The sequence below is a fragment of the Cucurbitaria berberidis genome (assembly GCF_010015615.1).
Source record: "Cucurbitaria berberidis CBS 394.84 unplaced genomic scaffold K460scaffold_1, whole genome shotgun sequence".
Lineage (NCBI taxonomy): Eukaryota > Fungi > Ascomycota > Dothideomycetes > Pleosporales > Cucurbitariaceae > Cucurbitaria > Cucurbitaria berberidis.
The window spans coordinates 4,404,323-4,431,334 of record NW_024468935.1 but is presented as its reverse complement, the minus strand read 5'-3'; the positions used below and the strand labels follow the sequence as shown (position 1 = coordinate 4,431,334).

General features: G+C 38.8%; 8 protein-coding genes across 8 annotated transcripts; 4 read left to right on the top strand and 4 right to left on the bottom strand.

Annotated features, from left to right (window-relative positions):
- Positions 1–8,570: 8,570 nt before the first annotated feature.
- On the bottom strand, positions 8,571–11,259 carry K460DRAFT_382724 (uncharacterized protein; the record flags this gene model as incomplete). Its single annotated transcript, XM_040935421.1, has 5 exons — positions 11,093–11,259; positions 10,798–11,001; positions 10,347–10,748; positions 10,127–10,294; positions 8,571–8,624 (listed from the first exon to the last, which is right to left on the bottom strand). The coding sequence occupies exons 1-5, from the start codon at positions 11,198–11,200 to the stop codon at positions 8,571–8,573; spliced, it is 936 nt and encodes a 311-aa protein (XP_040793818.1). The 5' UTR covers positions 11,201–11,259.
- A 372-nt stretch (positions 11,260–11,631) lies between these two features.
- Positions 11,632–13,339, bottom strand: K460DRAFT_373302 (uncharacterized protein; the record flags this gene model as incomplete). The annotated part of the gene is made up of 8 exons (XM_040934571.1): positions 11,632–11,781; positions 11,851–12,072; positions 12,109–12,251; positions 12,282–12,354; positions 12,391–12,505; positions 12,588–12,779; positions 12,898–13,147; positions 13,201–13,339. 8 exons carry the CDS (start codon positions 13,337–13,339, stop codon positions 11,632–11,634), a joined length of 1,284 nt encoding a protein of 427 aa, XP_040793817.1.
- A 1,130-nt stretch (positions 13,340–14,469) lies between these two features.
- K460DRAFT_273478 (uncharacterized protein) lies at positions 14,470–14,885 on the top strand (the record flags this gene model as incomplete). Its single annotated transcript, XM_040927882.1, has 2 exons — positions 14,470–14,605; positions 14,659–14,885. 2 exons carry the CDS (start codon positions 14,470–14,472, stop codon positions 14,883–14,885), a joined length of 363 nt encoding a protein of 120 aa, XP_040793816.1.
- Positions 14,886–16,757: 1,872 nt separating this feature from the next.
- Positions 16,758–19,358, bottom strand: K460DRAFT_373301 (uncharacterized protein; the record flags this gene model as incomplete). Its single annotated transcript, XM_040934570.1, has 4 exons — positions 16,758–16,966; positions 17,025–18,367; positions 18,419–18,733; positions 18,784–19,358. 4 exons carry the CDS (start codon positions 19,356–19,358, stop codon positions 16,758–16,760), a joined length of 2,442 nt encoding a protein of 813 aa, XP_040793815.1.
- Positions 19,359–19,985: 627 nt separating this feature from the next.
- On the top strand, positions 19,986–21,193 carry K460DRAFT_30347 (uncharacterized protein). The gene is made up of 6 exons (XM_040929945.1): positions 19,986–20,207; positions 20,342–20,548; positions 20,616–20,624; positions 20,710–20,773; positions 20,821–20,878; positions 20,930–21,193. Exons 1-6 carry the CDS (start codon positions 20,157–20,159, stop codon positions 21,054–21,056), a joined length of 516 nt encoding a protein of 171 aa, XP_040793814.1. The 5' UTR covers positions 19,986–20,156; the 3' UTR covers positions 21,057–21,193.
- Positions 21,194–21,885: 692 nt separating this feature from the next.
- On the top strand, positions 21,886–22,915 carry K460DRAFT_362016 (uncharacterized protein). Its single transcript, XM_040932563.1, has one exon. It carries the CDS (start codon positions 22,202–22,204, stop codon positions 22,649–22,651), a length of 450 nt encoding a protein of 149 aa, XP_040793813.1. The 5' UTR covers positions 21,886–22,201; the 3' UTR covers positions 22,652–22,915.
- Positions 22,916–23,218: 303 nt separating this feature from the next.
- On the top strand, positions 23,219–23,974 carry K460DRAFT_401273 (uncharacterized protein; the record flags this gene model as incomplete). Its single annotated transcript, XM_040936406.1, has 1 exon — positions 23,219–23,974. One exon carries the CDS (start codon positions 23,219–23,221, stop codon positions 23,972–23,974), a length of 756 nt encoding a protein of 251 aa, XP_040793812.1.
- Positions 23,975–24,768: 794 nt separating this feature from the next.
- On the bottom strand, positions 24,769–26,993 carry K460DRAFT_412842 (carbohydrate-binding module family 20 protein). The gene is made up of 2 exons (XM_040937564.1): positions 26,451–26,993; positions 24,769–26,401 (listed from the first exon to the last, which is right to left on the bottom strand). The coding sequence occupies exons 1-2, from the start codon at positions 26,683–26,685 to the stop codon at positions 24,867–24,869; spliced, it is 1,770 nt and encodes a 589-aa protein (XP_040793811.1). The 5' UTR covers positions 26,686–26,993; the 3' UTR covers positions 24,769–24,866.
- Positions 26,994–27,012: the final 19 nt, after the last annotated feature.

Below are 27,012 nucleotides of genomic sequence, written 5' to 3'. Positions count from 1 at the left end.
AAAACTATATAAAAAAAATCTACTAAATTTTTATACTATTTAAAAAAACTAAATTAAATTTAAATTTAAAAAAGTGCGTTTTTGCTGCGCATAAGGTCTAGTATCTAAAGTATATTATAAAAGTAAAAAAAGCAGTTTGCCTAAATTTTAAAAAAATCTAAATAATTTAAAAGTAAAAGCTACTTACTATAGTATAAAAAGTATAAGGGTTTTTAAGATTTATAAACTTCTATTAGGATTTTATTCTTTAGTTTTTTTAAGTTGCAGGGCTGCTATATTCCTTAATAAAAAAAAGCGCTTTATTTTTATAAAAAAAAGCTTAGTAAGTAGCTTTTTAGATACTAAAAGACGCTTTTATAGCAGGGCTAGTACTAGCCTAGTAAAATTTTAAAAAAAATATAGTTATAGAAGCAGACTATTCTAAACAGGCATTAGGAAAATACTTATTTTAAATTATAAAAGGCATTTTATACTTTATTATATACTACTTAGCAGCTTTTACTTTAAAGTAATAAAATTATATAATTTATAATAAAAAGCTAACTGTAGTAGTATAGTACTTAAAAGCGTAGTTAGCAGAACTTTAAAGCATAAAACGCCTATTTATAATACTAATAAACTATAAAAATTTAAAATACTTTACTATTTTTTGCACGCTTAGCGAACGCTAGTATAAGTAAGTAAAAATGCTATTTTAGTATAACTTTTATTTGCAGTTTTGCCTAAACTAAATAGCAGTCTACCTAAATATATTAAGTTAATAAGAATAAAATATTATAATAAAGTCCCTTTAGATATTTTAAGTTATAATATTTATTAGTATAGTAGTAACTTAGAGTAGTAAAAATATAAAAGCTAAACTAGAGCTGCAGAAAAGCTGCATTTTTATAAATAATTATATGCAGGCCTTATAGGATAAAGCTATAGTTTAAAATAAAATACATAATATCTAGCTTAAAATAGTGCAAAAAAGCAACTAATGCTTTTTACTAAAAGTAAAAATTTTATAGTAAATTAGAAACTGCATAGTTAGCGCGCATAGCACTTTATTATAAAAAAAAGTAATATAAGTACTAGTATAAAAACTATTTATTATTATAATTATTTAGCAGGCTTACAAGTCTAATTTAGCTAAGCACTTAGAAAAAAACACAATATTCTAGATAATATAGTATAACTATTACTAAAATAGTATGTTTAAAGACGTCGCCTAGTACATTTAGAATTACTACTATTATAAAGCTTATATATTTTAGAAAAAGTAGTAGAAACTATTGCAACTTTTACTAGTAGCAGACTAGTTTTAGTTATAGATTTTTATAGATTTTATAGTAGACCTGCTAGCAAAAAAAAAAAAAATTTTATACTACTTATTAGTTATTATAAATTGCTTTTTTAAATATATTTAATTAAAAATATTAACTTTTATAGCTACTAAGTACTGCGCGGCAGTTTTCCGCAATATATAGTAAAAATTTTATAAATTCTTATTTTCTATTATTACTAACTATAGATTAGACTAGTTAAGGAAGTTCTAAACTACGCTATATAAACTTATAAGTATAATACAGCTTTTTTCTACTACCTATTACTTTTAAACTAATAATAGTATAAAAAAAGCAAACTAGAAAGTATAAGTAATATTAAAAGTAGTAATTTGCTTTAAATAAACTAATTAGCCTAATTACTTTCTAGCCTATTAGCTAGCCCTAAATAATAAAAATTTTATAGTAATAAGAATAAGCCTAAACTTCTTTTTTAATAAATATATAGCAGACTTGCTTTAATAAGTGCTAATAGAAGAAAAAAGCTAGACTATACCTAAAAAATGTGCAGTATAATTCCTAGATTACTTAAAATAAGGCATAGAACTAGCATAAGCTACTATTTTATTTATATAATAATACTAGTAAAAAGCAATAAACTAAGTACATTAGCTAGTAGAGTAATTTTAAGTAAAAAACTGTATTTAGTTTTTTTTATAAAATATAAAAACAAACTAGCCTAGTAATAAGCTTAACTAGCTGCAGGCCTAATATATAGTTATAGTAGTACTTACCCCCTTAATAATTACTCTAAACTTACTAAGAAATTTTTATAAAATAGTATATATAGACTTAGTAGAATAAACCGCAACTAACCTATTACTAAGCTAAAAAAAAGAAAATAGCTAACTAAGTCTAAAGCTTATTTTTAAAAAAAAAGACCCTTTTTTCTATAAATAAAAAATAGAAGAAATTTTCGACATTAAGAATGCTAAAAAAAAAAATAAAAAAAAAGCTCTAATTAAATAGCAAAACTAGCTAAACCTAACTTAGTAACCTTTAGAGAATGTAAAAAATATAGTAGTACTAAACTACTATTATAAAAAGAAAAAAAAAGAAATATATTATTAATAGGGACAGAAAGCACACTAGAAGGGGCAGGGTACTATATATTTTTTTAGCTAAAAGAAAGCAAAAGCTGCTTTAGGCCTAAATAGAAAAAAAAATACAAAGGCAGGGAGCCTTACTGCAGCTAATAGGCTAGCCTAAGTTAAAATAAAATTCTAAAAAAAAAAAATAAAAAAAATATAGGGGCTAAAAGCTATACTGCAGCTACCTTAGACTAGCCTAAGTTAAAATAATAAAAAGCTCTAAATAGAAAAAAAATAGGAAAAATATAAAATTTAAAAAAAAACTCTACTTTTCCTTATTATAAAAACAGCTAAATTATTAATATTTTCTACTACTATAGTTATAGCAAGGGCAAGTTTTTATAAAACGCTAAGTAGGCATAGTATAGTTTTACTAAAAAAAAAAAAGAGGAATATCTAAGTTTAAAATAAAGCAGCCTAAAAAAGTATTACTTAAGGCCTAAGTTTACTAGGCAGATGCAGTATTACTAGAGCAGAAAAAACTAAAGCAAAAAAAGCTAAATAATAAATTACTAGGATATTTAAGGCTAGGGGAGCAAATAAAAAGAAAAAAGTCTAGACTAGCCTAAAAATAGCACTACTAGTAGAAATTAACTAAAAGAAGCTAGAGCAAAAGCTAAACTTAAAGCAGAAGCTAAACCTAGGGCAAACCTGTTAACTCGTCCTACACTAAAAAAGAAAGAAACTCCCTAGAAGAAAAACGCTTATACTAGCGCTAAAAAAAAGCAGAAAAAAAATGCTAATTATAAATAATAAGCAACTAGTTATAATAACTACAAAAAAGCTTAGAAAGCTTTTAGCAAACTTAAAAAAAAATTAGCTTATTACTACTATTAATAGAACTAATAAGGGAAATATATTAGAATGCCTTTATATTATTACACTAAAAGGACTATTCTAAAGCTAACTTATAAAACTTAATCTGCTAAAAAAGACAAGCAAAAGCAAATAAACTAGCCTAAATATAGTAAAAAAAAATTTAAAAAAAAAAAAAAAATACTTATATTAATACTAGTAAGCGATGTGTTTACAAAAGCCTAAAAAATATTAAAATAAGCATTTTAGCCCCTAATATAAGTATAAATTAAGTTAATAGCCTAATTTATAGCATTTGCTATACTATTTATATATATATTTAGTTTCTAACTAGTATAGCTACAAAATAGAGTATAAAAAATAATAACTAAAGCTTTTTTTATAATAGTGCAGGAGAGGTTACTTGCAGCCTATTTAAAGCTATAAGCAATTTAAAATAAAAATAAAGTAATAGTATTACAAATAGCAGTATTGCAAATATCCTTATAGTAATAGCGCAGTATATAAAATTATAAATTAAACTAGTAGTATATACTAGCTATACAATGCGCTAAATTAGTATTATAAATACTTTAAATAATAATGTGCGAATTGTTGTTAAAGTTAAATTTATTATAGTAGTTCTACTAAGCCTAAAAAGCCTAGTAAAAGTTAGAGTATATAGTAAAAAAAATATTTTTATACTTATATATTTTTTTGCTTTAGTAGCAAGCAGAGCATAACTAACTAGGCCTATTTTAGCATTTAGCGTAACTAAACTTTTTTATAATACTAATATATTTAGTATATATCTAGCTCTAAATAAGCATTGCTTTAAGTTTTTTGTTATTAGAATTACTTTTAGTAATATACTACTTAAATTTGCGCACTAGCTTAGCTAAAATGCCTAATTAAAAAAAAAAATTAGCTCTACTACAGCGCTATATAGGGAAATAGCATATATTTTAGTAATAGCTGCTAAGACTACTATAACTGCTATTAAGTAAACTACTACTACCGCTTAAAGTAAAAAATTAAAAGCTAGAAATAAAATTACAAGTTACTATAGTAAAAAAATAGGCAGTGCTATAAGGCTAATACAAAAGGGGAAGCTTATAAAATAAAAGTATAGAAAAAAGCAAAAAAGAAGCGTACAGAAGTAGCTCTAAAAAAAAATAACTAAAAAAAAGAAGTTATAAGTTCTTGCTTAAAAATTTATTTAAATTTAATATAAGCTACTATTATAGGTACATAAAAGCTAATAATCCTTAAAACTACTTAAAACTTTTTTAAAAAAGAACTACACTAAAGTACTATAAAAATCTAATAATATCGCAACCGGCCTAAGGCCTAAAGAAAAAGGAAAACTTTTTTTAAAAGTAAAAAAGTATATTATAGCTTAGGCTTTAGCTTAAGCCCTAGCATTTGCAGACTAAGGACTTTAGCAAACTTTAGCAATAAACTTTTATATAAGTAGCTAGAAATCTCTGTACTTCTTTAAGGTATATAATACTATTATTTACGCTTAGAACAGAATAATCCTAAGGCCAGTCTATAACAGTTAGTTATATTTTATATATACTAAAAAGTAAGCTAAAAGTTAGTATATTAAATAAATAGTTTATTAAAACAGCTTTAAAAAATAAATTATAAAGTAAAAAAATAATAAATAGTGCGCATATTAACTAGGATATAACAGAAAATATAGCTATAAAGCTTAAAGGTTTGTAAAGAAGTTTAATTCTGCAATATTAATAAAAGTAAATAGTAAAAAATAGTAAAAAATAGTAAAGAATAGTATAAGACTGTGTATATAAATTAAATTACTTAATATACTAGTTTTAACTTTAATTTAATTTTTATAAAAAATATATTCTACATTTAACTTTTATAAATTATATTACTAGCCTGCACCCTATTACTAAGACGCTAATTATTTAATAAGTACTATTAATCTAGTTTTTATAAAAATATAAAATAACAAGCCTGCAGGCAGCAGGGTATATATATATAAAAAATTTATATTAATAGCAATACTAGCAACTTGCGCGATACTGGCAACTTGCCTAAGTTAATAGCTACTTAATTATTAATAAGCATTTATAACTATGCGCAACTATTTACTACTATATAATTTAGCTAAGTTAATTTTCTAAAACTTAAACACGGACTAAATACAATTGAATTTTCCTAATATACAAAAAATATAAAAGTACAGTACTATATATATAACTACTATTAATAATGCTAACTAAGTTTACTTATATAAATATATATCTAAGTACGCCTCTTGTCTAATAATATAATTAAAGTTAACTTTAATTATAATATAAGCGCTGCAAGCTTTGTGCAAATATATAAACTAAATAATAATGCCTAAGCCTAGTTTTAAAATAGTAATAATAAATAAAGTATTATTATAAATACAAACTAGTATACTTTTACTAAACTAGCGTAAGAAAAGTACTATACTAAACTATATATAATAATTATTATGCTTATAAAGAATAAATAAAAGCAAAAGCTAACTAAGTATTAAAAATAGGCTAATATATATAAAGCGTAGGTAGACAAGCACGCAATTAAGAATAGCTTTGTATAAATATATAATAATTTGCTTTAATAATAATTTAGTAATATAATTATTAATATATTTTATTAATTATACTATAATTACAGCTAGTGTATATAGTATAAAACTATAAAGAATAATAAAATAAAGCAAAATTCTAAATTCTACTTAAAAGTCTATAATAAATATTTAAATTTAGTAGAATATATACTGCTGCAAAAGCTATTAAGCAAGACTTGCATATATAACTTTTACTTAATATATAATATAATTAAGTGCTATAAATAAGCTTGCCTATTTCTGCAATTTTATTAAAGCAGGTAATACTATTAAGGCAGGCAATACTAGCAATATAAGCAATACTAGCAATATAAGTAATATTAGTAATATAAGTAATACAAGTAGCATAAGCAAACTATATAAAATAGTTAAGTAGTACTAGCTAGAATATATAATAGTAAGCTAAAACTAAAAAGTAAGTATAAAGCAAATATAGCAAATATTCTAATTGCACAGATTGCTAGCTACTAGGGCCTACTTAGCCTACTATACTTAAGTTAAATTTTCCTAACGTCTGCTAATAGCAATTATTAGTTTTAATAATTTATTTAGCTAGCCTAGTATTGTATAAACTTTACTGCCTTAATACTATATTAAAGTGCTAGGTATAGCACTTAAACTATAGTTTTATACTAATTTCTCTTACTATGTTGTATAATTTACTTTTGCGTTAACTTTACTTTTATTTATAGAAATATAAGTATAGTGCGCTTATTAGTTAATATAAATAGCTTAAACAGCCTTATTTTAAAGTTATTTATTATTAAAAAAGTACTTTACTTGCCTAAAATATTTTTTAATATAATATTTATTTACAGCCTTACGCTTAATAACTAAAAAATTTAAATAAATATTAGCTTTTATATTTACAGCAATTTTATAAATATTATTTAATTATTTATAGATAGCCTAATTACTATAGCGTTATATTAAACTATAAACTTGTTTATTCTAAATTTTATAAATATAATATTATATACTACTACTGCGATTTAAAAAAATATACTATTAATTGTTTAATACTAGTACTTTGCCTACTTAAGTAAATAATACTTTTAAAAATTGCTTATATTACTAAATATACAAGTAATAGCAGAATTTATAAAATAGTATAATAAATATCTTTAAACAAAACTACTTTAATAAAATTTTTAAAAATTTATATAATAAGCTATAAAGCCCTTTAAACGCCTATTTTTAAATTTATTTAATATTATTAATATTATAGATAAACGCAGTAATATTAAAAAAGTTATTAGTTTTTTAATTACTAATAATTTTTTTTAGTACTGCTAGGTTTGGCTTATATTAATAAAAAATAAAGCTATTGCTATATTTATTAATTTTAAAAACTAAATTAAAACTAACTACAATGCAGTAATTTAGATTTTTTATAATAATAATAATAATAAATTTTTAAATAAGCGCTTTAACAAAATACGCAACGCTTATAGCATTTGATATAAATTTACTATATTTAAAAATACGAAGTAAAATAGTATTTTTAAATAAAATATAAAATTTATTAAATTTGCTATATAAGCTATTATGCGCTATTTAAACTTTTTAAAATTATATTATAGTAAATTTTTTTAATTAATTATTTAGCTACTTAACTTAGGCCTAATTTCTGCTAATTTAAGTAATATAATATTTTATAAATGCTTATAGGGCTAGCTGCTTTTAATTGTAAATTTATGCACTTTAAATTATAAATACTAAATTTTAGTACTATAACTAGCTATAAGCTTAGTAAAACTTAATAATTAAAATAAATAGTATTACTTTTTAGGATATGCTACCTAAGATATAGCCTACTACTATAAAATTTAAAATATTACTAAAAAATGTATTATAAGAGCGTGTAATATAATATTTTTTAAAAGTTTTTTTTTTTTAATACTTATTAATATTTTTTATATAGCTAGAAATCTAAAAGTTATTATATGTTGCATTTACAATAAAGCAACTATAATAATTAAAAAAAAAATTAATTATTTTAATTATTATAGCAGTTATTTTTCCTTTTTTAATTATATAAAATAGCAATATTAACTTAACTTATTAATACTTAAATAAATTAAACCTTGCGCTAGACCTAGCTAACTAATTGCCTATTAATAAAATAATATTTAATATAGTTATTGCTAGAATTGCAGTTATAAAATTTATTAAAAAATATTAATTAAATAATTAGTTTATTTTTATTAAAACAGCCTTCTTTTTAATAAATAACAGTAAACTAAAGATATATAAAGCAGTAATTACTAGGCATAATAATAAATTTTAAATTATATTAATAAATAAAAAAATTTAATTGCTTATTAAGAACTGCACTTAAAATATTATTAATAGCGCAACTATTAATTATAGTATTTTATTAAGTAAGTATATGTACAAAGTAAAAATAAATAGCAATAAAAAGCTTATTTAGTATAAGTTAAAATAAGTAATTTATAATTTTAAATATTAAAAAAGTATTAATTTTAATAAAATATTTATTTTTATAGTAAAGCTAATAAGCTATAAAGCACTATTTATTTTTGCCTGCCTGCAAAAGTAGCATATTAAATAAATAAATATTAAAATAGTATTTTTATATAGTAATATTAATATAAAAGTCTATATAAACTTTTTATTAAATTTTAAAAATAATTACTTATTTAGCTTAGTTTATAAACTTTAAAAAGCATTATATAATTTTAAATAAGTACTTAAAATCTAGTATTAAACGCTAAAAGCAGCGCTAAAAAAGCTAAAATTTAAACTTATTTTAAAAAACTATAGCATTTTTGCTAATAAAAAGCTAAGTATACTAATAATAATTTATATTAATAACTTACTTTTTTTTAATAAAAATACTGCTGCTATTAAGCAAGTAAAAAAAAAATTTAGCAAATATTTTTAAATAACTAATTTTAGACTAGTATTTTACTACTTTAGCATTAAAATTTAGCAATAATAATATTTTAATAATAAATACTTAAAGCTATTTTTTATGCAAGCAGTATATACCTAGTAGATTATTAAAATATACTAATAGTATTTTATTAGTAGAAATATTTTAATATTTATAAATTTAAACTTAGTGCTAATAGCTAATAAATAAAAAACTTCAATTAATAATTAGCGCTTCTACTAGTTTTTAATTAAATTTTTAATATACTTTATATTCTATACTTACTTAAATATTATTTATATAATATTTTAGCTTAGCAAATTTTTATTAAATTTTTTATAATACTACTTAAATGCTGCTATTTAAGTAGTTAAGTATTTATAGAAAATAATTACTTAAAACTTTATTATTAATTTAAATAGTTTAAAAAATTTTATTAGCTATACTAATGCTAACTAAAAATATAAAAAAAAAAAAAATTTTTCTAGTAGCTATATATTTATGCTAAATAGCATAGCTATAAGCTAAAGCTTAAAGTATTAAACAATAATTATTTTTTTAAGCTATAAAGCTAAATATATTATAAAATTTAAAGCAATTAAAAAAGCTATTTAGCTTAATTAATTAATAAAATTTTTTAGCAGTACTACTGCTAGAAAGTATAAAAGCCCTAATTGTTAGGGGGTAGCTTTAAGCAATAGTATTTGCTTTACACTACAAAAAATAAAAAATAAATAGCTAATAGAAAGCTATCTTCTAGCTTAATAAGTTAATAATATTTAATACTGCTATTTTGCAGGTATAGCGCAGGTTAAATACAGAATTCTTGTATACACACTAATTCCTAAAAGGAATAGTGCAGTATTACTGCAATACTAACTCCTAGTAACAATACCTTGTTACACTAATACTATTAAAATATATAAAAATAATTAAAAAGCGCTTGCGCTAGCTAAAAATTTTATATTTTACTTTTAAATAAAATATATAAATATTTGCTATTACTTTATGCGCAAAAAAATTAAAAAAAAAATTAATTAATTTATAATATATATTTATAAAAATAAATACTGCAAATAGCATAATAAAGCTGCTATAAAGCAATAAGCTTGCGCTATTTTACTAAAAAATAAGTATAAAAAAAGTATTAAAAAAAACTTAAAATAAAAATATTATTTTTAGCGCAAAAAAATTACAGCGCAATAAAAAATTTATTTAAAAAAATTTGCACTGCTTAAAAAAAAATATAAAAATATAAAAAAGCAAATTAGTATTAGTAAGTAGAAAACTAGGTATAAATAAGAGACTGTACACCTATACAGTAGTCAGTTAATGGAACTTTATTACTTTCAACAGTAGCTTCTTCAACGCCAAATGTCGGTACAAGCATCTCACGAAGCCCCATGAAATCCACGCTCTCTGGGTCTTCCACATGACCACCATCATCGCTATTCACATCTAAACCCAAATCCACATAATAATATACCCAGAAAGAGCAGAAAACAAACGCTGTTAATCCTCCGGCCAAAACCATCAAATACATTGTGGCAATCTTTGCGGGTTAGCGTAACGGCCAACCGAATTACAGTGATAGGTGGTCTTACATTATGGCCAGTGGTCCAGTTTCTACCATGTCGGATAAATGGTGTACATACCAAAATCGTCAACCCCGCCAGAAATGTGCACACGGAATATGACATAAACATCAAGGGTCCCTGCCAGGTGACCACCATTTTCTTTCGTGGCACATATTTTGGGATATTGTCCGTTCCAAAGGATAATAGAAGCGGTTTATACCTCTCAACCGTGTTGGCGTCCCGAAAAGATTGGCTGATAGATTGTAACGGGCCTAGGAGGTGCAAGACCGTTATTTCCGAGGCCGAGAGAAGAATACACAGTATCGCAAGGATGAGGCTACTATGCCAAAATGCGTGGGTTAGCCAATATGCGTTTTCGATGGTCGTCCATGAGAACGCGCCAATAACCGCGGCCGCGAGGACGGTGCACTACATGGTGGTCAGACAGATAGAAGCCCCACGCGACATGCGATCTTACTGATATGGTAATAAACTGTAATTCACCAAGCTTGCGTGATCTCCAGGATGACACCGCTCGCTGTAGCGTCTTCGCGTTTGGCGGGCTTTCAGACGCAAGTGTAGCTATATTTTTGAGAGGATCGATGGTGTTGAAGTGATAGAGACGGTAGTAGGGCAGGGTCGCGATACGGACAGCCATGTCGATGAGAAGATTGGCTGTATTCTTCTTGGAGTCTCAGTGACTACAACAATTCGAAAAAGGTGTGGAATTTCTTGAGAGAAAAGAGTTGAACACGTGCAGCTGCCGATCGTACCTTGGATGTGCGCCGAACATACAACAGCGCTGCCAACAAAGGGCCGCGTGGCATCGGCATCGAAACACTGGAAACTACATGAAATGGCAGTGATACCTGCTCAAGCATTGTGCAAGATTCGTAAATTGCTACACATCATTTCGACTAGATAGCGAGTTTTATGATTGTCGGAGTGATGAGGTTGAGGACTTCTGGACGCGTCGGCTGAGGTGAGGAGTCACATGCCGTTTCTCGGATACTGTAGAACACTATTGGCTGTCGGCAAGGCAGACTTCAGCCTCGTTACCTATTGGTCGGAGTTTGAAAGTGGCTGACGAGTTGCCTCTTTTCGGCGTTCTTCAAGGCTGACACAAACGATGAACAACAGCCTTGCTTCATTTATGTTTGCTCAGGGACAATTATACGACAGCTATGAGCTATGGTCCTTCTATTGGATTGACATGGGCGTAACGCCTTACTTATATACCGACAGGATCAAGGGTAACATACAAACGAAATGCTACCACCCGTCATGAAAATAAGGGCAGAGAAACAAAGTCTCAGTTCGCTGCTGGATATACCCACACCGTGAATTCGGGATCTCGATATCTATCAGCATTTTCATAACCTTCGTGAAACTCGCGCCAATGGTCGTTAAATTTCCCGCGGGAGCTGTACGCATCTTGACACTCGTTCGATAAACACCGGAACTCGGAAGCGCCAGTCGCATAACGATATCATCGGTCGGTGTCTTGGGTTCGTAATCTCCGGCGCTTGACAAGCTGTTCTGCAGTCTGTTGAATCATCTGGATGCTTTCCCACCTCATCGCCCAAGCATTAAACCCGTTCGTGATTTTCTCTAGGGGTTTGTGGCCGCGCAGTGATTCCCGAGTGAACCAACCATTTGGTTTCCAATCGTCAAGTTCAAGGTCAAGGCCATTCTTATCGTTGAGCCGCCAATAGTAAGGTCGGGTTTGGCGCTTCAACGAATTCGCAACATGCTTAGAATCAGTAGCCAGTGCGAAGCCTTCTTTCACTCTATGAAGGATGCCCTTCTTTCCAGGTTTTTCATTATCTCTGGCAATTCCAACGCTAAGAATAACTCCGACTCTATCTTGGCCGAAAAGATTTTCGATTTCCTGTATGCCAAGGAGAGTAGGATTATTGGTGAGTCCAAAGCCTCCGTCTGAAAAGAAGAACCTCTTCGTACGATCTTCTGAGTTGAATTTGTACTGGAGCTCCGTGAAATACAAGGGGGCGGCGGTAGCTGCACGGGCTACTTGCTATATGTGCATTTGTTCTGCGTCTCCAAAGTTGACAATTTCGCCATCATAAGATATGTCGTCACGGTTCTTGTGATTATAAGACCGGAATAAATGTAGCTTTTTCGAACTACCTCTTTTGCCTTCCGTTCTTAGCATTGTTGTAGCGGACCTGATCGTACCAAATGCATGAGCAGTTGGTCGTACGTGAGATTGGAGACGGAAGAGGTCAAAAGCAGACAGAATATACGCACATTGAGCAGGTTCCACGGGATGTGGGGAACAAAGGCGAAGTGGCAGCATGCTGGTTGGGAGAAGGCTTTTCGCCGCGCCGTTGAGTCACGTCCTTGAAAGCCTCTTCCATACAAACGGCATTGTACTTTGGCCATCGCACTATTCCAATGCTGCGTTGTGATACCCACCGAGGTTTGCCAAAGATGCGTTGACTCATGCGTTTGTATTCGTCTAGACAGTCGCTGATGGTGATGCGAAATCTGCAAAGCATTATGGCTATTAAACTAGGTGGTGTTAGCATCGGCTAATAACCACCATGTGAACACACACCTTCCCGTACTAGAACCACAGATAACATCGAAGGAATGGCAAGGTAGGAAACTTTGTGCATCTAGATCGTTTTCACGACGCTGATTGCTGCGTTCGAGAACGCGTTGTGTGACATAGTCTGGAAGAGGTTCCGGGTGAAAACTATCGAAGCGTTCCTGTCCTCCCCCTTGTTTCCGCTCTTCGTCACCGATAGCTTGCATCAGTCTCTCCAGGACTAGGAGTGACCAGTATCCGCGGATGCCGCCGCCATCTTCGTGAATACCAGTCAGTATTATGTCGCAGACAAGTTCATATCTGACATACCTAAGCTCAGTAGATTGCGCTCACTCCAATGTCCGTTCTGATCGTTACCAAGAATGGTAGAAAAGCCAGTGTTATATCTAGGTAAGGGTCCGAACTCTGGCGCAACGTGGGACAAGTCTTCCGAGATTGTTCCGTTCATTTTAGGTGTACGAGACTAGTCGGACAGTTTCTGTCATTGAAAATGAGTTGCACAATATGTCTCGGCAAGCTAGCATTGCCCATGTCGTGTTTTATAGCGGGCCCTAGCCCCCTCGATTACTCCAAGGACTGCACATATCCTTCTAGCTAATCTAATTTGAGACGGTATAGAGCCACCATATAGCCCGTTCTGGAACTGCGAGGGTGTGGGTCCCAAGCCCCCTTCGCCTCCACGACATATGGAAAAATATCTGCTGCCTAGAAACCATTGACGTTAATAAATGTAAGTGATAGGATGGAAGGCTGCCTCGAAGAGGAAGTTGACTGTGATCAAGGCGGCAGCTCGAACTGCAAAAGAAAGGACACCCGGGCCAAAGACATGCCATTTCGCTTCAGATTCGTTGACCTCAAAGCCTTCGCTATGAATTACCGTTTACGTCAGCCGCAGTACCGTTCGCATAAAGCGGAGGGCTAGATATTTATGGGATTGGCTTAAATATCATTGTGGCTATTTGAAGGCTGGAGAATCGAAAAAAGCTACTACCTAGCAAGCTGCGCATTCTGCCTTGGAATACTGGACAGCATGCGGTAGCTAAAGAGGAGTACCAAGTCATTTTCACCACTCTAAGGAAGATATTCACTTGATGTTCTTTGTCTCAAGTGGATGTTCCAACTGACGGACAGACAACATGTCTCAGACTAGAGCTGAGCCATGGGAAGCGAAACGTGTAAGAATGATAGCCTCGGCCTTGCGCCACTGTCAAACTGGCGGCACGAGACTCGAGATTCTGAAAGCCCTTTCCGCATCACTTCACGCTATGGCAAATATTGTGGATGCATCGCTGAGCATATGACAGGACTGGTACTCATCTCGCGTATGCCAGTTGACCATTGGCCGGCATTCCGTGCCTGTCAGTTCAGGCTGGGTTGCCCTTCATGCGGGTGGTAATGAGTCGCGCATAACCGTCAGAATTGCGACACTTAAGACTGTTGCTCCCTTTTCGGCAATGAACTTTCGTCTTCACATTTTTGTTCAAGAGTCAACTTGTCTGAACTTTTACGCTACCAATATTGCCCTCTAGAAGTAGAGGCTTCCAACACAACACGCATATGGCAGTTCGAGAGGCTAGGATGGTCGATTCTGAAGAGGTCCCTTCGAAAGGCATCCCCAGGACAGGAAGCTGGGATCGAGTTGTTGTGTTTGATCCGGAAAACGGTCAGGTCGATGTGCGGGCTAGACGAGAGGTTCAGAAAGACGTGGACAATGGTACAGCCGGATGGTGCAACACTCTCTGACACGAAGCTGACCTTTCTCTGCAGGCAAATACCGAAAACTAAAGATACCAAAGAGGAGAAAGAGCATGTCTCTTTTTGTGGGGAAAAATGATAGTACAAGTTTGAAGATTGAAGAAAATCGAAATGCGGATGATCGTTTTCTAGCGAGGCTGAGTTTGGACCATCTGGGTTTCATGAATCGAGCTATATTCTGGCTTGGCAATCTCACAACACTATACGTTTCCGTTGCATCTCGGACAGCTAGCTCATAGTAACGACTCTTTCCTCTTCTCTCTCATTCTCATCGTGTAAAACTGTTAGAGGTAGAACTTGAGATTTTATCGCGATTATTTGTTTTTGTGGATTAGCCATATACGCGTGTCGCAATGGCTGCTCTCCTGTAAATACGAGCTTAAAAGCTCGGATGTTTTGCGACCCGTGGGTTGCTCTCCTTTGGTAGCAGACCCATAGATTGTGGCGTTGATCACACGAACGGACAAGCTGTGATGGTGGGGAGCGGACCACACACAAAGGTCAGGGGTAGGCGATGGCTGACGCCTCTAATATGTTCGATAAGGTCTAGGTTGCTCGACTCATGTATCTCGATTCAATGGCATAATCTAGAGCATGACTGAACAGAAGCGATGAAAGTATCCATTTCAGGTACTCTACGAAATCGTCACACAGGCGAAAAGACCTCTTTATATTTCTGACCCAACATATCCCTGTACAAGGTAGTGCATAGTTCACGACATTGCATAGCTTACATATATATCTCTTTGGTTGTTATCTGGGTGACTGCCAACATAGCGCAGCGAGAGACCAACCAAGTCGAGAACTCGCTGTAGAAGCATGGCAACTACTAGACCATTGCTAAGATCCCTCCAATACCAACAGAATAAATCGAAGCAACAGACATTATGATTAAATCCTATGTCTTCTCTACTCACAACACCCTGGAAAGTACCCTCACACCTCATACATTCCCCCATCCCAATCAACAATGCCAGCCACAGGAATTGCGGAAGCAAGGACATCATGCAGCGCTGTTGCCCCAGCCGCAACTTTGATATCTTCCCGTCGCAGTGGTTCATGAGGGTGGAAGTACTCGTTGATGTGCGTGGTGAAGGTGGCAGTTAGTGGTCCGCCGTCCGTGAGATATGCGTATTGAAATACATCCCCGGACATTTTGATCTGACGACAATTAGCTAACTATAATTCAAAAGAGACAGCTTTATCGATAGCAGTAATCTACCCTTAAAGGAAGGCGGTCGCATTTTGCATGCGAAGCGCAGATGCTCGTCACTAAGAACGATAAGCTTACGCTCTACACAAACTCCTTGATTTCGTCCCGCACAAGCGCGTTGTCTGACGTTGAGAGCGCAATCAGACCATTTGGGGCTATTTAACTTCAAGGTCGTGCTCGTCGAAAAGCGCCATGGTATATCCAGCTGTTCAGCATTGGCCTGACCGCGCGAGGATAGCATTTCTTGGAATTTTTAGGGTTATCCCGTACAAGAATCAAAACTATAGAGCGGTCAGCAGACCTGAGGTCTTAGTATTTCTGGTGATATCAGACCTGGAGCGGTTCAAGGCTATGTACTTAGGTGTTCAGATTGAGTTGCTAGCGCGGACTGATCGGTGAGCAGAAGATCGGTAGTCGAAAAATGTCCTGGATATCAATTGCTCGGCATAATTTCTAGAAAAGTGGGAGTGCGAACAAGCGTCAATTAGACAAGCATGAAGATTGTAAGATTGCAATTCTTCTCCGCAGAGCAAGTTGCGTCATCTTCTATCCAAAGTATGCCAGTGTTCGAGGATCCGGTTCCATACTACTGCAAGAATACAACATCTAAAACACTGACAAGTAAATAGCATCCATACCAGTAGACAAAATTCTAGCCAGGACATCAAGACTAGCAGAACAACGCAAGATAGCCGTCCTGCAAGTGATGACATCGAATGTACAAAATTATAAGGTATTAACAAGACATTCCCTAGGACCAGCCGCTTTTGGATGAGTCGTAACTTCGGAGACGTCGTAACGCGTAAAATCAAAGAGCACTGGCGGGAGAGGTACGGTCCAAATATGGAGCGATGGAGGTATATGGGGTAGGCGGCCTGGAAAATAGGTGTACCACAGCCTAGCTGACACCCTGTGGAAGCGGAGCTTGTGAGAGGTGCGACTTGAGCGACTGTTGCATCTTGGATGCGAACTTAGCGTCGATGCCGTCTTCCAGGAGGCCAATACCGCTATCATCGTGACTCTGCTCTTGTTGGGAGGGGGTCATATCGTACTCGAAACTGAAGCTCATATCGTATTGTGGTTGTTGAGCAAATCTTCCAGGATTGACTGATCATCTTGCGTTAGTCAACTACCATTGTTGAAACGAAGGTATCGGGAGACTCACCTTCCTGGTTAGTGTTGGGGTCTTGCATCGCAACGTTACTGGTGTTGGACATGAAAGACTGGTCCGGCCCGAAGTCAGCATCGATGCTGCTATATCGGCTCTCGTTGTTGCTGCCGCTGCCCCCGTTGATCATGCCGGCATTCATCGAGTCATCCATGACCGGAGAGTAAGTGGGTGAATTCCAATTGGGGGGAGCGTGGCCTAGAAAGCCACCTAGCGACGCCAACCACTGTGCCATTTCGTCTACAAACACCTTTGTGAGCCACCAGCCTTGGAAACTAATGCCGTTCTCAACGGTGATCTCCCGTAGGGCCGCCGATCCGAGGCCACTGATGCAATGCAAGATCGTGCGAGCGGGAGCAGTTGGAAACCGAGAGGGCACTCTCATAAGGAAAGCGGCGATGCGGTCAATGACTGATTCTGAGGGGTCAGCAGGAGGATCGGGATGTGCAGCACGGTAGATTTGTCCTGATGGCAATTGTATTTCTTGCGGCAAGGGACCCAGCATGGATCGAATCTCCGTGGTGAGGATATGGTAAACCTCCTCGTGTGCACATGAGCCTGGCACCTCATTGGCAATGATTCGCTTCATGTTGACATGCTGCAGCCAGTCGGCGAACATCTGCGTGCGATGGCTCTCAGCTGTGAGCATCACAGCAGCCGCATGCGCAGTCGAGTTGACCCGCAACATCTGGCGTAGAAGATGCGAGAATATCGTCGCGGGTTCTAATTTGGCCTCAAGAACGTGTACCGGCAATGGTAAGAACTTTGCATTGATGTGCGCATGTAATGTCTTCGCAACGTTATCGAGAAATCGAAGCACAGCGGGTGGGGCGACTTGTAGGGTGAGTTGCGAGACGTTGCGGACCATCTTCTGATACATCATCCAGTCACACTCCTTGATCCAAGGGGCTAGCTCAGGCGCTGCGAAGAGCTTCTGTACGGGCACGGTCAAAGTACCGTGGAATGTGCCAAAGAGCCGGAAGAATTGCTTTTCTTTACAATATCGCACTGCGTCTACCAGAGAGGTCACATGTGAACGATACATTGCTACTAAATTCTGGGCCGAGTCGGGATCAGTACGTGCTGGCAGGTAGGGCGTGATGTCCGGTAGTTCTATCTCCAGAGCATCTGGAGCTTCGAGGATATCTGGTGTGGGAAACTTCAGCTCATTCTCGTACGATGTCTTCGTTCGAGTGTTGGATGACCGGTACTGAGGCGCATATATGTCGGTGAATAGAAGACCTTTCGACGAGGCTGGGGTGTAATTACTGCTAGGTGGTTGTACTGCAGTCTCTCGGGGCGGAAACTGTGCGCTATCTGCAGGCAGTCGTGGGATAGCGCTAGGTAAGGTTAGCACGTTTCGCGAAGCAAGTGGTTGTCTCGGTGCGTACTTGAAGTCAAGCTTAGGGCCCGTGGATTGCTGTCGTTTCATTGTATGGTGTGCTATGGCGCCATTGCTGGGTCGACGCATATCTTCGCTGTCGCCACTGTCGTTGATAAGTTCCAGATCGACATAGTGATACTTTGACTCTCCGCGAACACCGAGGCGTCTAGTCTGAATACCCGGGAAGATGACTCGGACGAGCTTGCCAAATGAGGCGGGGTTAAGGGGTATAACGCGGTCAGTGCCGCAGCGTTCTGCGTATTTCGAGTAGACTCTGTTGCGCGGGACAGAGGTTTTTGCAAGGCGACAAACAGATTTCAACCTGGGAATTTGTTAACGAGCAATTTTTCTGACGCGATTGTCACAACCCACCATAACATGGCAAAGAGCTGTTTCGACTTTTCAGCCTTGGATGTCCGGTCGTTCTGGATGACTTCCGCTGCCACGTCTTTCAGGTTCCGACCCTCATTCTGGTTCAACAGTTGACGAAGCTCCTTGTCATTGGTAGCAGCCCCCGACGCCGAGTTCTTCTTCTTTTTCTCCTCTGCGTCCATTGGCGGAGCCATGAAGTGTTGCTGCGGGTGTTGCGACAGTGAATTGTGGTATGCGTGCGAGTCGATTGGTTGCGCTGCCAATCCGTTCGGTTGAGTTGGGGTTGGGGTTGAGTCTCCTGGGTACCCAAGATACTGCTGTACGCTCTCGAGTGACATGTTTATGAGTTGGTCTTGTGCGCTAACTTGCTGTGCGGCCTGAATTAGTGCCGGCTGGAGGGCTTCGCTAGTGAAAGGCGCATTGTACTGTGGCGGTTGGGGGAATTGCGTCGGTCGCGGCTGCTGCTGGAATTGTTCGAACGAGTGAAGACTTGTGGTCGAAGCGCGTGAAAGCGGTCTATTGCTCCTAGTAGACATTGAGGTGTTGGACCTCGAGCGGCGAATGTCGGTTGCCATTGTGTAGTGCCGGTGCGGCAGATTTTCCCTCTGTTTACACCAAAACAAAGCGATAGCAACGGCGCTGGAACGGCAGTAAACTGGGCGCGATGTGCTTCAGAGACGGTTAAATGGATCTTAGAATGTATGCGACTGCAACGCGTCTCCGCCTGGAAGATTTGGGAGCTTGTCTCGAGTCACAGCCGTCTTCCGCTACTGTTGATTTTGTTTGTTTAGGACTGGAACGGCGCCGGCACACTTAGACCTCGCGGAGAAAATCAAACACCTCAAATCAATACCAGGAGAAAGATATCCAAGTCGAAAAAGCGTCGTGGGCGGAGGACGGCGGCCGTTGTTGTCGTCTGTTGTGGGGAGAGGCTGGAGTGTTTACGTTCGGTCGCACCTGCAGCAACGGATGCCAACCGGCACGCATGGGCCACCACGGTCACATGACCTTCCTCATCTCAAGCAGGTCGAGACTTAGTTTGACCTTTCATTCACGCAACAGGAAGTACCGAGTCGCGGGTAAATAAAAATACTGAGACAAAACGCACGCACCTCTGACTGCAGCCGTGAATGCACGCACGCGCGATGTCTTGGAGCGGTGTAGCTGCTGGCTGGCTGGCTCGTGAAAGGCGCTGACGTATTTAGCGATGACGCGCCCGGCCGCTTCCTTCATCCCACAATCGCTCCCCACACATATCCTCTTCCACCTACAGGACACATCTGCCGCACATTCTGTTCCACGACCGCCATCATCCCAATATCCACTACCACCCTCTACGCAATCCGCTTCACCCCCTACACCCAGTCTACACCATGTCTGTCCAGGATAGAGCCCAGGCACATCTCTCGCAGCTTGACAAAGAGGTAAGCGCCCTCGCTTCTAATGCACAGGTGTCAAATTATCGTTCTACCACACCCAAGAAAGCTTCCTCAAGCTTCCGTAACTCCCACGACCCCCTACGTCGAGTGCTGTGTACTGACGATGTCGTGTTCTCCAGCTGTCCAAGTACCCCGCCCTCAACAACTTTGAGAAGCAGACCTCCGTTCCCAAGGTCTACGCCATCCTCGGTCTTGCCGGCCTGTACTTCTTCTTGATCTTCTTCAACATTGCCGGCGAGTTCCTTGTCAACATTGCCGGTTTTGTTATCCCCGGCTACTACTCGCTGAATGCTCTCTTCAGTGCCAGCAAGGTCGATGACACTCAGGTACGTCCTTAATCATCTGCGGCAGCCGCAAAGTCGTATTTTCTGGCTCATACTAACATACCTCTAGTGGTTGACGGTATGCATGTTCCACTCCTCCTGCGTGTTCCCAACTCTTCGGATCTGCCGTTTCAAGTCGCGTGGTGAAACTAATGCGATAATAGTACTGGGTCGTGTACGCCTTTTTGACCGTTTTTGAGAGTGCAGTTAGCGCCGTCTACTGGTTCCGTAAGTATTTGTAGCAGTGCATTCAAGAGCATCACTGACTTTGGCAGCCTTCTACTACACCTTCAAGTTTGTCCTTATCCTTTGGATGGCCCTTCCCCAGACTGCGTAAGTTTCGCACTCATTGCACACTCACCTCCATGAGCTCACATTCTGCAGCGGTGCCCAAATCATCTTCCGCTCCTTCCTCCAGCCCGTCTTCTCGCGCTACTTCTCCGAGTCCGGCTCCACTGCTGCCAACCTTCGCGCCAAGGCCGATTCAGCTGGCAAGCCCCATGCTTCGTAAAGCAGCCGCGGTCAGCACCTCTCTGACAGCCGCATGACCAGGTCAAGACAGGATACCTCAAACATCGGTTGCGAGGAAATCCAAGGGAGTGCTGCCTGCTGTGCAGGTGGCGAACCCTTCATGTCGTGCGGCTGTTGTGGCTTGGGAGCGCAGTATGAATAAAAACTCACGACTTATGGAGGGTGTCAATGACGAGACTGATGATCAGGACGGGAAAAGAAAGATATCCCTACGTTTGATAATTAGATGCCCTTGATGCATCTGCGAACTGGATATGTTGCTTTGTTTTTTGGGGGAGTTTTGGAGACCTCAGGCGAGGGCATTGGTATTGTGTAGTTCAGACCGACCCTTGTCTTCTGACAAGTTTTCTCTCTATTCTACTCGCGCGTATATACCAACTATCCCTCTTTTCCTTTCCGATATCTGGAATCGAATGAGTGACGCAAGGCTTATCCGAGCAGCTAACCCACCTATATTGACATGTCATGATATGTTCAATAACGTAGCTTTGTTGAGCGCACAATCTGACATGATAATAAACAAGCTCATTAGTTGCGAGTTTTGAATTCTCCTGCACAATGTTACTGGGAGGGGTACGCATTACGTAAGCGTGTCTCGCCATAGTGTTTCTGGGCATTGTTTCGTCGAGAAGGGGACGGCGAGGGGAGCGAAAAAAATAGATTAAAGCACCCAAAGCTCAGTCGTGGAGGCAGAGTCAAATTGTAAATTATTAGTGCTTAATAGCACCTAACCAAAACTTGAAGGGCACGTGGTTGTTGCCTAGAGCTTTGATAATTATAGGAGTCTCCGTCCTACTAGGAATCGATGTCACTTCTCTCGATCTTTTGTCACCCTAGCTTCCGAGTAGCAACAACACCCCTATCCACCTTCCCCGACTTGACATTATGGCTAACGCCACTAGCCAAGTCTCCGACCATCATCTAAAGTACTTCCGCTTTCTGGACTTGCCGAAAGAGCTGCGTTTCATGGTCTACGATTATCTGCTCGATCGAACCCATCACAAGATCCCACTATCAATCGATGATAACAGTGCTGAAATCACCCTTATCATCTCTAACATCACCCCAGTCCACTTGATTTGCAAATTCATATGCGCATAGGTTGCCCCGCTCTTGAAAGCCAAGATGACACGGACGACGGCACCACATGCAACACCTCGTATAATTGTCCGCGCTGGCCCTCTCAAACCTCTTGCGCGTTTGGGGGGACTCCTCGACGTGGTATTTCGCCACACTAGGGGAACGATGAATTCGCCAGAAACGCCAGATATCAGACAGATCCAAAAGTTCTCCCCCGACGGCCGTTGGGAGATACTTCAGCAAGCTCTGGCGTGCAATTATGAGCGTTTAGCAGCTTTTACCACTGCAGCTGGGCTGCGACTGCGTAAGACCAACGACAGGTGGGAATATGCAAGTTGGTGGAATGAGGTTCGCCATAACCTCGACTCGGTCGTTAGCCAAGAACATGGAGTCACCAAGTTCCCTGACACGTTAGCAACTGGCCCGGGGGCAAAATCTAGGGCTATACACTTTACAGTAGTAGGCGAACACGAAAGCTTCAAAAAGAATTTCTGAAACATCTCACCAAGTTATGTAGGGACTCGAGGATCAAGGCGTTTGCGTATAGCTTCGAGTCTCCAAATGAGGCTTTGAAGTTCTTGAGTAGTTGGGTACGGTACTAAGGGGGATGGAGGAGAGGACGTGGGCGGAGAAATGGATGTGAAAGAGGCTTTGAGCCCTGGAACCGGCACCGAGTGCTATCGGGATAGGAGAGTCTTGGAAACGTACTTGAGCCGAGCGTGAGTGAGAACGTTATCTTCGCATTAGCCTTGAACATCCACATGAAACAGGAAAATTCACCTATCAAGAATGCTTCGACCAAGTCTTTGTTGCTATAGAGATAACTGATTTCTTGGTGTGTCTCGACCTTACCTTTTCACTTGTTTACTTGTTCCTCGGGTCCTTTTATGTAGCCCCAGCAACGCATCATGTAGAGCCGGACCATCATGTCATTTCCAGCTCCCAGGGTAGATATATTTACGTCTTACTGGGCTGCATTAGGTATCTACCACCTCTAAGCTCTCCTAATCTCAACCACTGCTCCACTACAGTTCTCTCTACGACGGATCAATTCTCCTCGCCATGGAAGTCGCCACCACTTCATCCGACCAGAACCCTTTCCGCTTCCTCGACCTACCAAAAGAATTGCGACTCATGGTTTACGAGCACCTTGTCACTCCTCGTCACTATGAAGTTCAAATGCGCTACAAGGATCGACTCTATTGTTCCGCTATCCTCCTTATACCGGATCGAAGCCCACCAATTCACGCAGTCTGCCGATCTATCTACGGAGAAGCCAGCGACTTCCTAAGAAATCTGACATTGACACATGCTGTGCCACGCATTATCGCGGAAGTTGATTCTAAATCGGCGCTCAATAGGTTACCCGAGCTCATGATCCGGATCCTGAAAATTAGCCAGCGTGCACGTACCGTCGGCGGCATCTCAGCTAGAGGAGTTCAATACATATGGAACTCCCACGATTCGCAGCAGTTCTCAGGAGATAAGGTGCCCAGCTTTCGGAAGCAAGACTTCAAGACCCTTGCGTGCTTCGCCAATCTGACAGCGCAGTATATCGACCACGTATTCATGCCCTGGGAACCCCAAGGTGTGCAGGTTGCTCTTCATGGCAAAGCAGTTTCCAGCTCAAACATTCAGGAGTTTTTGAGTATTCTTGATGGTTGGGTGTATTCTCGGGGTCTGGATGCTTTAGGTCAAGCGATCACTGTGTACGAGGCCCATCGAGAGTCAGGAGGGACACAGGTAGAAGAAGATATGAGCAGTGAGGACTATGGTGGAGTCATCGACAAGAAGACGTGGGAGAAGGACTGGATGTGAAGAACTAGTGGGAATGGTGGATATGACGAGGTTCACTGGAGTATTCCCTAGTTTACGCGGGACAGGCAAATATGGGCAATCCAGACATTTTGGATAATAGTTGATATTTGATGGGTTGTGGAGTTCAGGTATGAATTTTTCAAGAACTCACATAGTATACACCCATAGTCTGCAACCGAAGCCATCAGAATTGAGATCAGTTTTAGTGGGCGACTGTGTGTGTAGAAGCAATGTGAAGGACGCTCACACTTAAGTGCATACTAATCTAGATCATCTTCACACTCCTAGCGAAGAGACAAATAACAGATACCCCGAGCTTCATATCATTAGAATTTACTTTTGAAAATACAAGGTATGCGGGGAGATCAACAATTCCTTGATCAAGATCCCACCTATAACCCATATGCTAGGGTTTCCACCATAGATAACAGATCTTGGTCAATCTAAGATCGTCAACTTTATTTAAATATACCCGTCCATAGCCATGTGCCACTCTCAACGTAGAATGATCAATGGGTCTGACTCAAGTCTCACTTATTGTCGAGTTCGATTACGCGCTTGAGATCCGTGACGACACAGAAGGGGTCTCCATATGTAGTCGCTGTTGCCACTGCTGCAAGACAACAGCAGGCTAACCTACCGGCTCCGCATTGCATGCTATTCTTCGAGTCTCACGACCCACATTGTCTATCAGCGATCTGTGAACGTCTCTAAGATTAGTAACCAGTAGGGCTGCGTGTTCGACCAAAATGTGCAGAAATAGAGAGGTGCGCAGTAGAAAGTGTTTAGTGATGACTTGTTCCACTATGTCTATTTTAGCCCAGCCAAGTCATCTCTGAAGTAAGCATGTAGTCTCAGCGACCAGAGTATAAACATTTTGTGACCCATATATCTACTTCCAAGTATCATTCACATTAGCACTGCTTCCGCAACCTGCTGAGGATGTGTACCTCCTATTTGGGTCACTTTCCCAAGTCACCTGTCCGCTCGACGACTTCCTAATATACTTATACTCGAATGCTGTGGACGCTGGTAGATCAATCGCCGCGAACCAAAGCGGGTCACTGCTCGTGTACTTGCTCGCACTCAAAGGCTTTGCGCCAGTTGGGTTCCAGTTGCCGAGTTGCGCCAACTGGCCGACAACGAAGACATTCTCGCCAAAGCTGGTGCTCGCGCGGACATTGAAGGTGATGCGTGCATTGCAGGCTGGAGTGCCGGAGCAAGAAGTTGGTGGCACATTGTTGGATGGCTCACCCCAGGTAGGGCTCACGACGCCAGCACGACGTTCGGCTGCCGTAAGGAAGGCGGCATAGGACCAAGTCAGATCGACTGCAGAAAGTGGTGAACCGTTGTTCTTGTCAAATTGCTCTGCAAGGCCTCCGTTCGAGGGTGTGTACTTTTGCACCACAGCGACGTAGCCGTCTGCATAAGTACGAACACTAGACAGTATTGAGGTGTAGATTGAGGAGCCTTTGGCATACGTTCCGGTCGCGATGGAGGGCAAGAGATCGCGGAAGAATGGTAGTGAGACAGCATCGACTACGATAGAGCCTTGACGATCCCACTGGTAAGCTGCCGAATATAGCTGTTCTGCTGCGGCTAGTGTGGCCAGATACCACGGATTGCCATTGAAATAAACATCCTCGGAGTATCTCCCAATGGCGACTGCTCGTCCCTGAGCGATGCCACGATTGATGCCATATACAGAGCGGAAAGAGTCGGTGACTGCTTTGTGATTCGAAAGAGCTCTAGACGAGCAGGGTTGGAATGTGGCATCTGTACACTTCGCGGCAGGATCAAAAGTGTGTATGGAAGATATGATTGAGTTGACATCCTTTCCAGTGCGGCCGTCGTTGACGTTGATGTTTGAATCGATATAGCTACCGGTCCAGAAGCTTTGGATGAAGCACAGGACTTGGGGTGCAGCGGCAGCACATCCGTCACAAGTTTTGCTGAGCTTGGTTGCTAGGGCTGCGCCTTCAACGAGAGCCCGGTGCGACGCGGAAAGTGTGAAGAAAGAGGAGCCATTGACTTCTTCCCAAAGATCAAAGCCAGTCTGGTTCCAATAGCGTACAGTATATGCAAGATCCTTCGCGATAACGGGCCACACTGTGTTCGCTGCCTGGGTCTGGCCACCGTTCGCGATTAGCCAGTTGGCATAGATGATTAAGGCAGTTGCACGAAGAGGTGGGCCATCTCGCTGCGGACGTCCCCATGCGCCAGTGAATGCCGTTCGATCAACGTTAAACTTCGGCTCACCCAAACCTCCTGAATCAGGGCTGCCAGATGGGTTCGACACGCCTTGCAGATATGCTTGAGCGGAGACATAGTCGTCCAGCTTCTGTCGAAGTGACGTGTCACCTGATATGAAGCGTTCGACAAGCGCTTTATAAGTTAGCGCAGCATCCCGAGTCCATGTGTAATAGTCTGCAGCTTGTTAGAAATTGCGTATCTGGACGAAATCTTGACAACATACAGTCAGGATTTGAACGCGATGGGCTAGCAATGACGATACCTGCTGGTACACCTTGCGCTTTCGATCCATCGGCCCCAATATTAGCAAGCACCCCTTTGATGGATACATCGGCTTGGCTCTTGATGTAGGCGTCGATGGATGACTGCCGCTTTTCGTGGTCGTCGACGGGTATGGCATTGGTACCAAAGAGGAGCAGGGTTGCCGGAAGGGCGCGAAGAAGCGATGTTAGAAGCATCGTAGTCTTGGGAGTCTGAGAATGGCGCGTTTAATTAATATTGAAGAATTAGGAATCGTCGTACAATATATAGTCCATCATCCTCATGACAGGTTGGTGGATCCTCGGTGCGACCATAGTTCCAACCTACTCGAATCCCATAAACACTGCCAGAAGTAAATGAACTAGCAACGGGCACGATGGAAGCGTCATGCTACCACGGAAGCGGAAATGACTAGAAGGTGGGAGCGGTCCGACGTCGAACGAATAATACTTCCCCTCGTCATCTGAGCCTCATTTTAGATATGTGTTAGCGTCCTGCAAAAGTTGCGAGGACGGCATGTGAAG

Excerpts from the sequence above, each read along its gene's own strand:
- K460DRAFT_412842 (XM_040937564.1), bottom strand. The coding sequence starts at position 26,685 with ATGCTTCTAACATCGCTTCTTCGCGCCCTTCCGGCAACCCTGCTCCTC. Across the intron at positions 26,402-26,450 it reads ATCGCGTTCAAATCCTGACT|ACTATTACACATGGACTCGG; the intron begins GTATGTTGTCAA and ends AACAAGCTGCAG.
- K460DRAFT_362016 (XM_040932563.1), top strand. The coding sequence starts at position 22,202 with ATGACACGGACGACGGCACCACATGCAACACCTCGTATAATTGTCCGC.
- K460DRAFT_30347 (XM_040929945.1), top strand. The coding sequence starts at position 20,157 with ATGTCTGTCCAGGATAGAGCCCAGGCACATCTCTCGCAGCTTGACAAA. Across the intron at positions 20,208-20,341 it reads TCTCGCAGCTTGACAAAGAG|CTGTCCAAGTACCCCGCCCT; the intron begins GTAAGCGCCCTC and ends CGTGTTCTCCAG. Across the intron at positions 20,879-20,929 it reads ATGGCCCTTCCCCAGACTGC|CGGTGCCCAAATCATCTTCC; the intron begins GTAAGTTTCGCA and ends CACATTCTGCAG.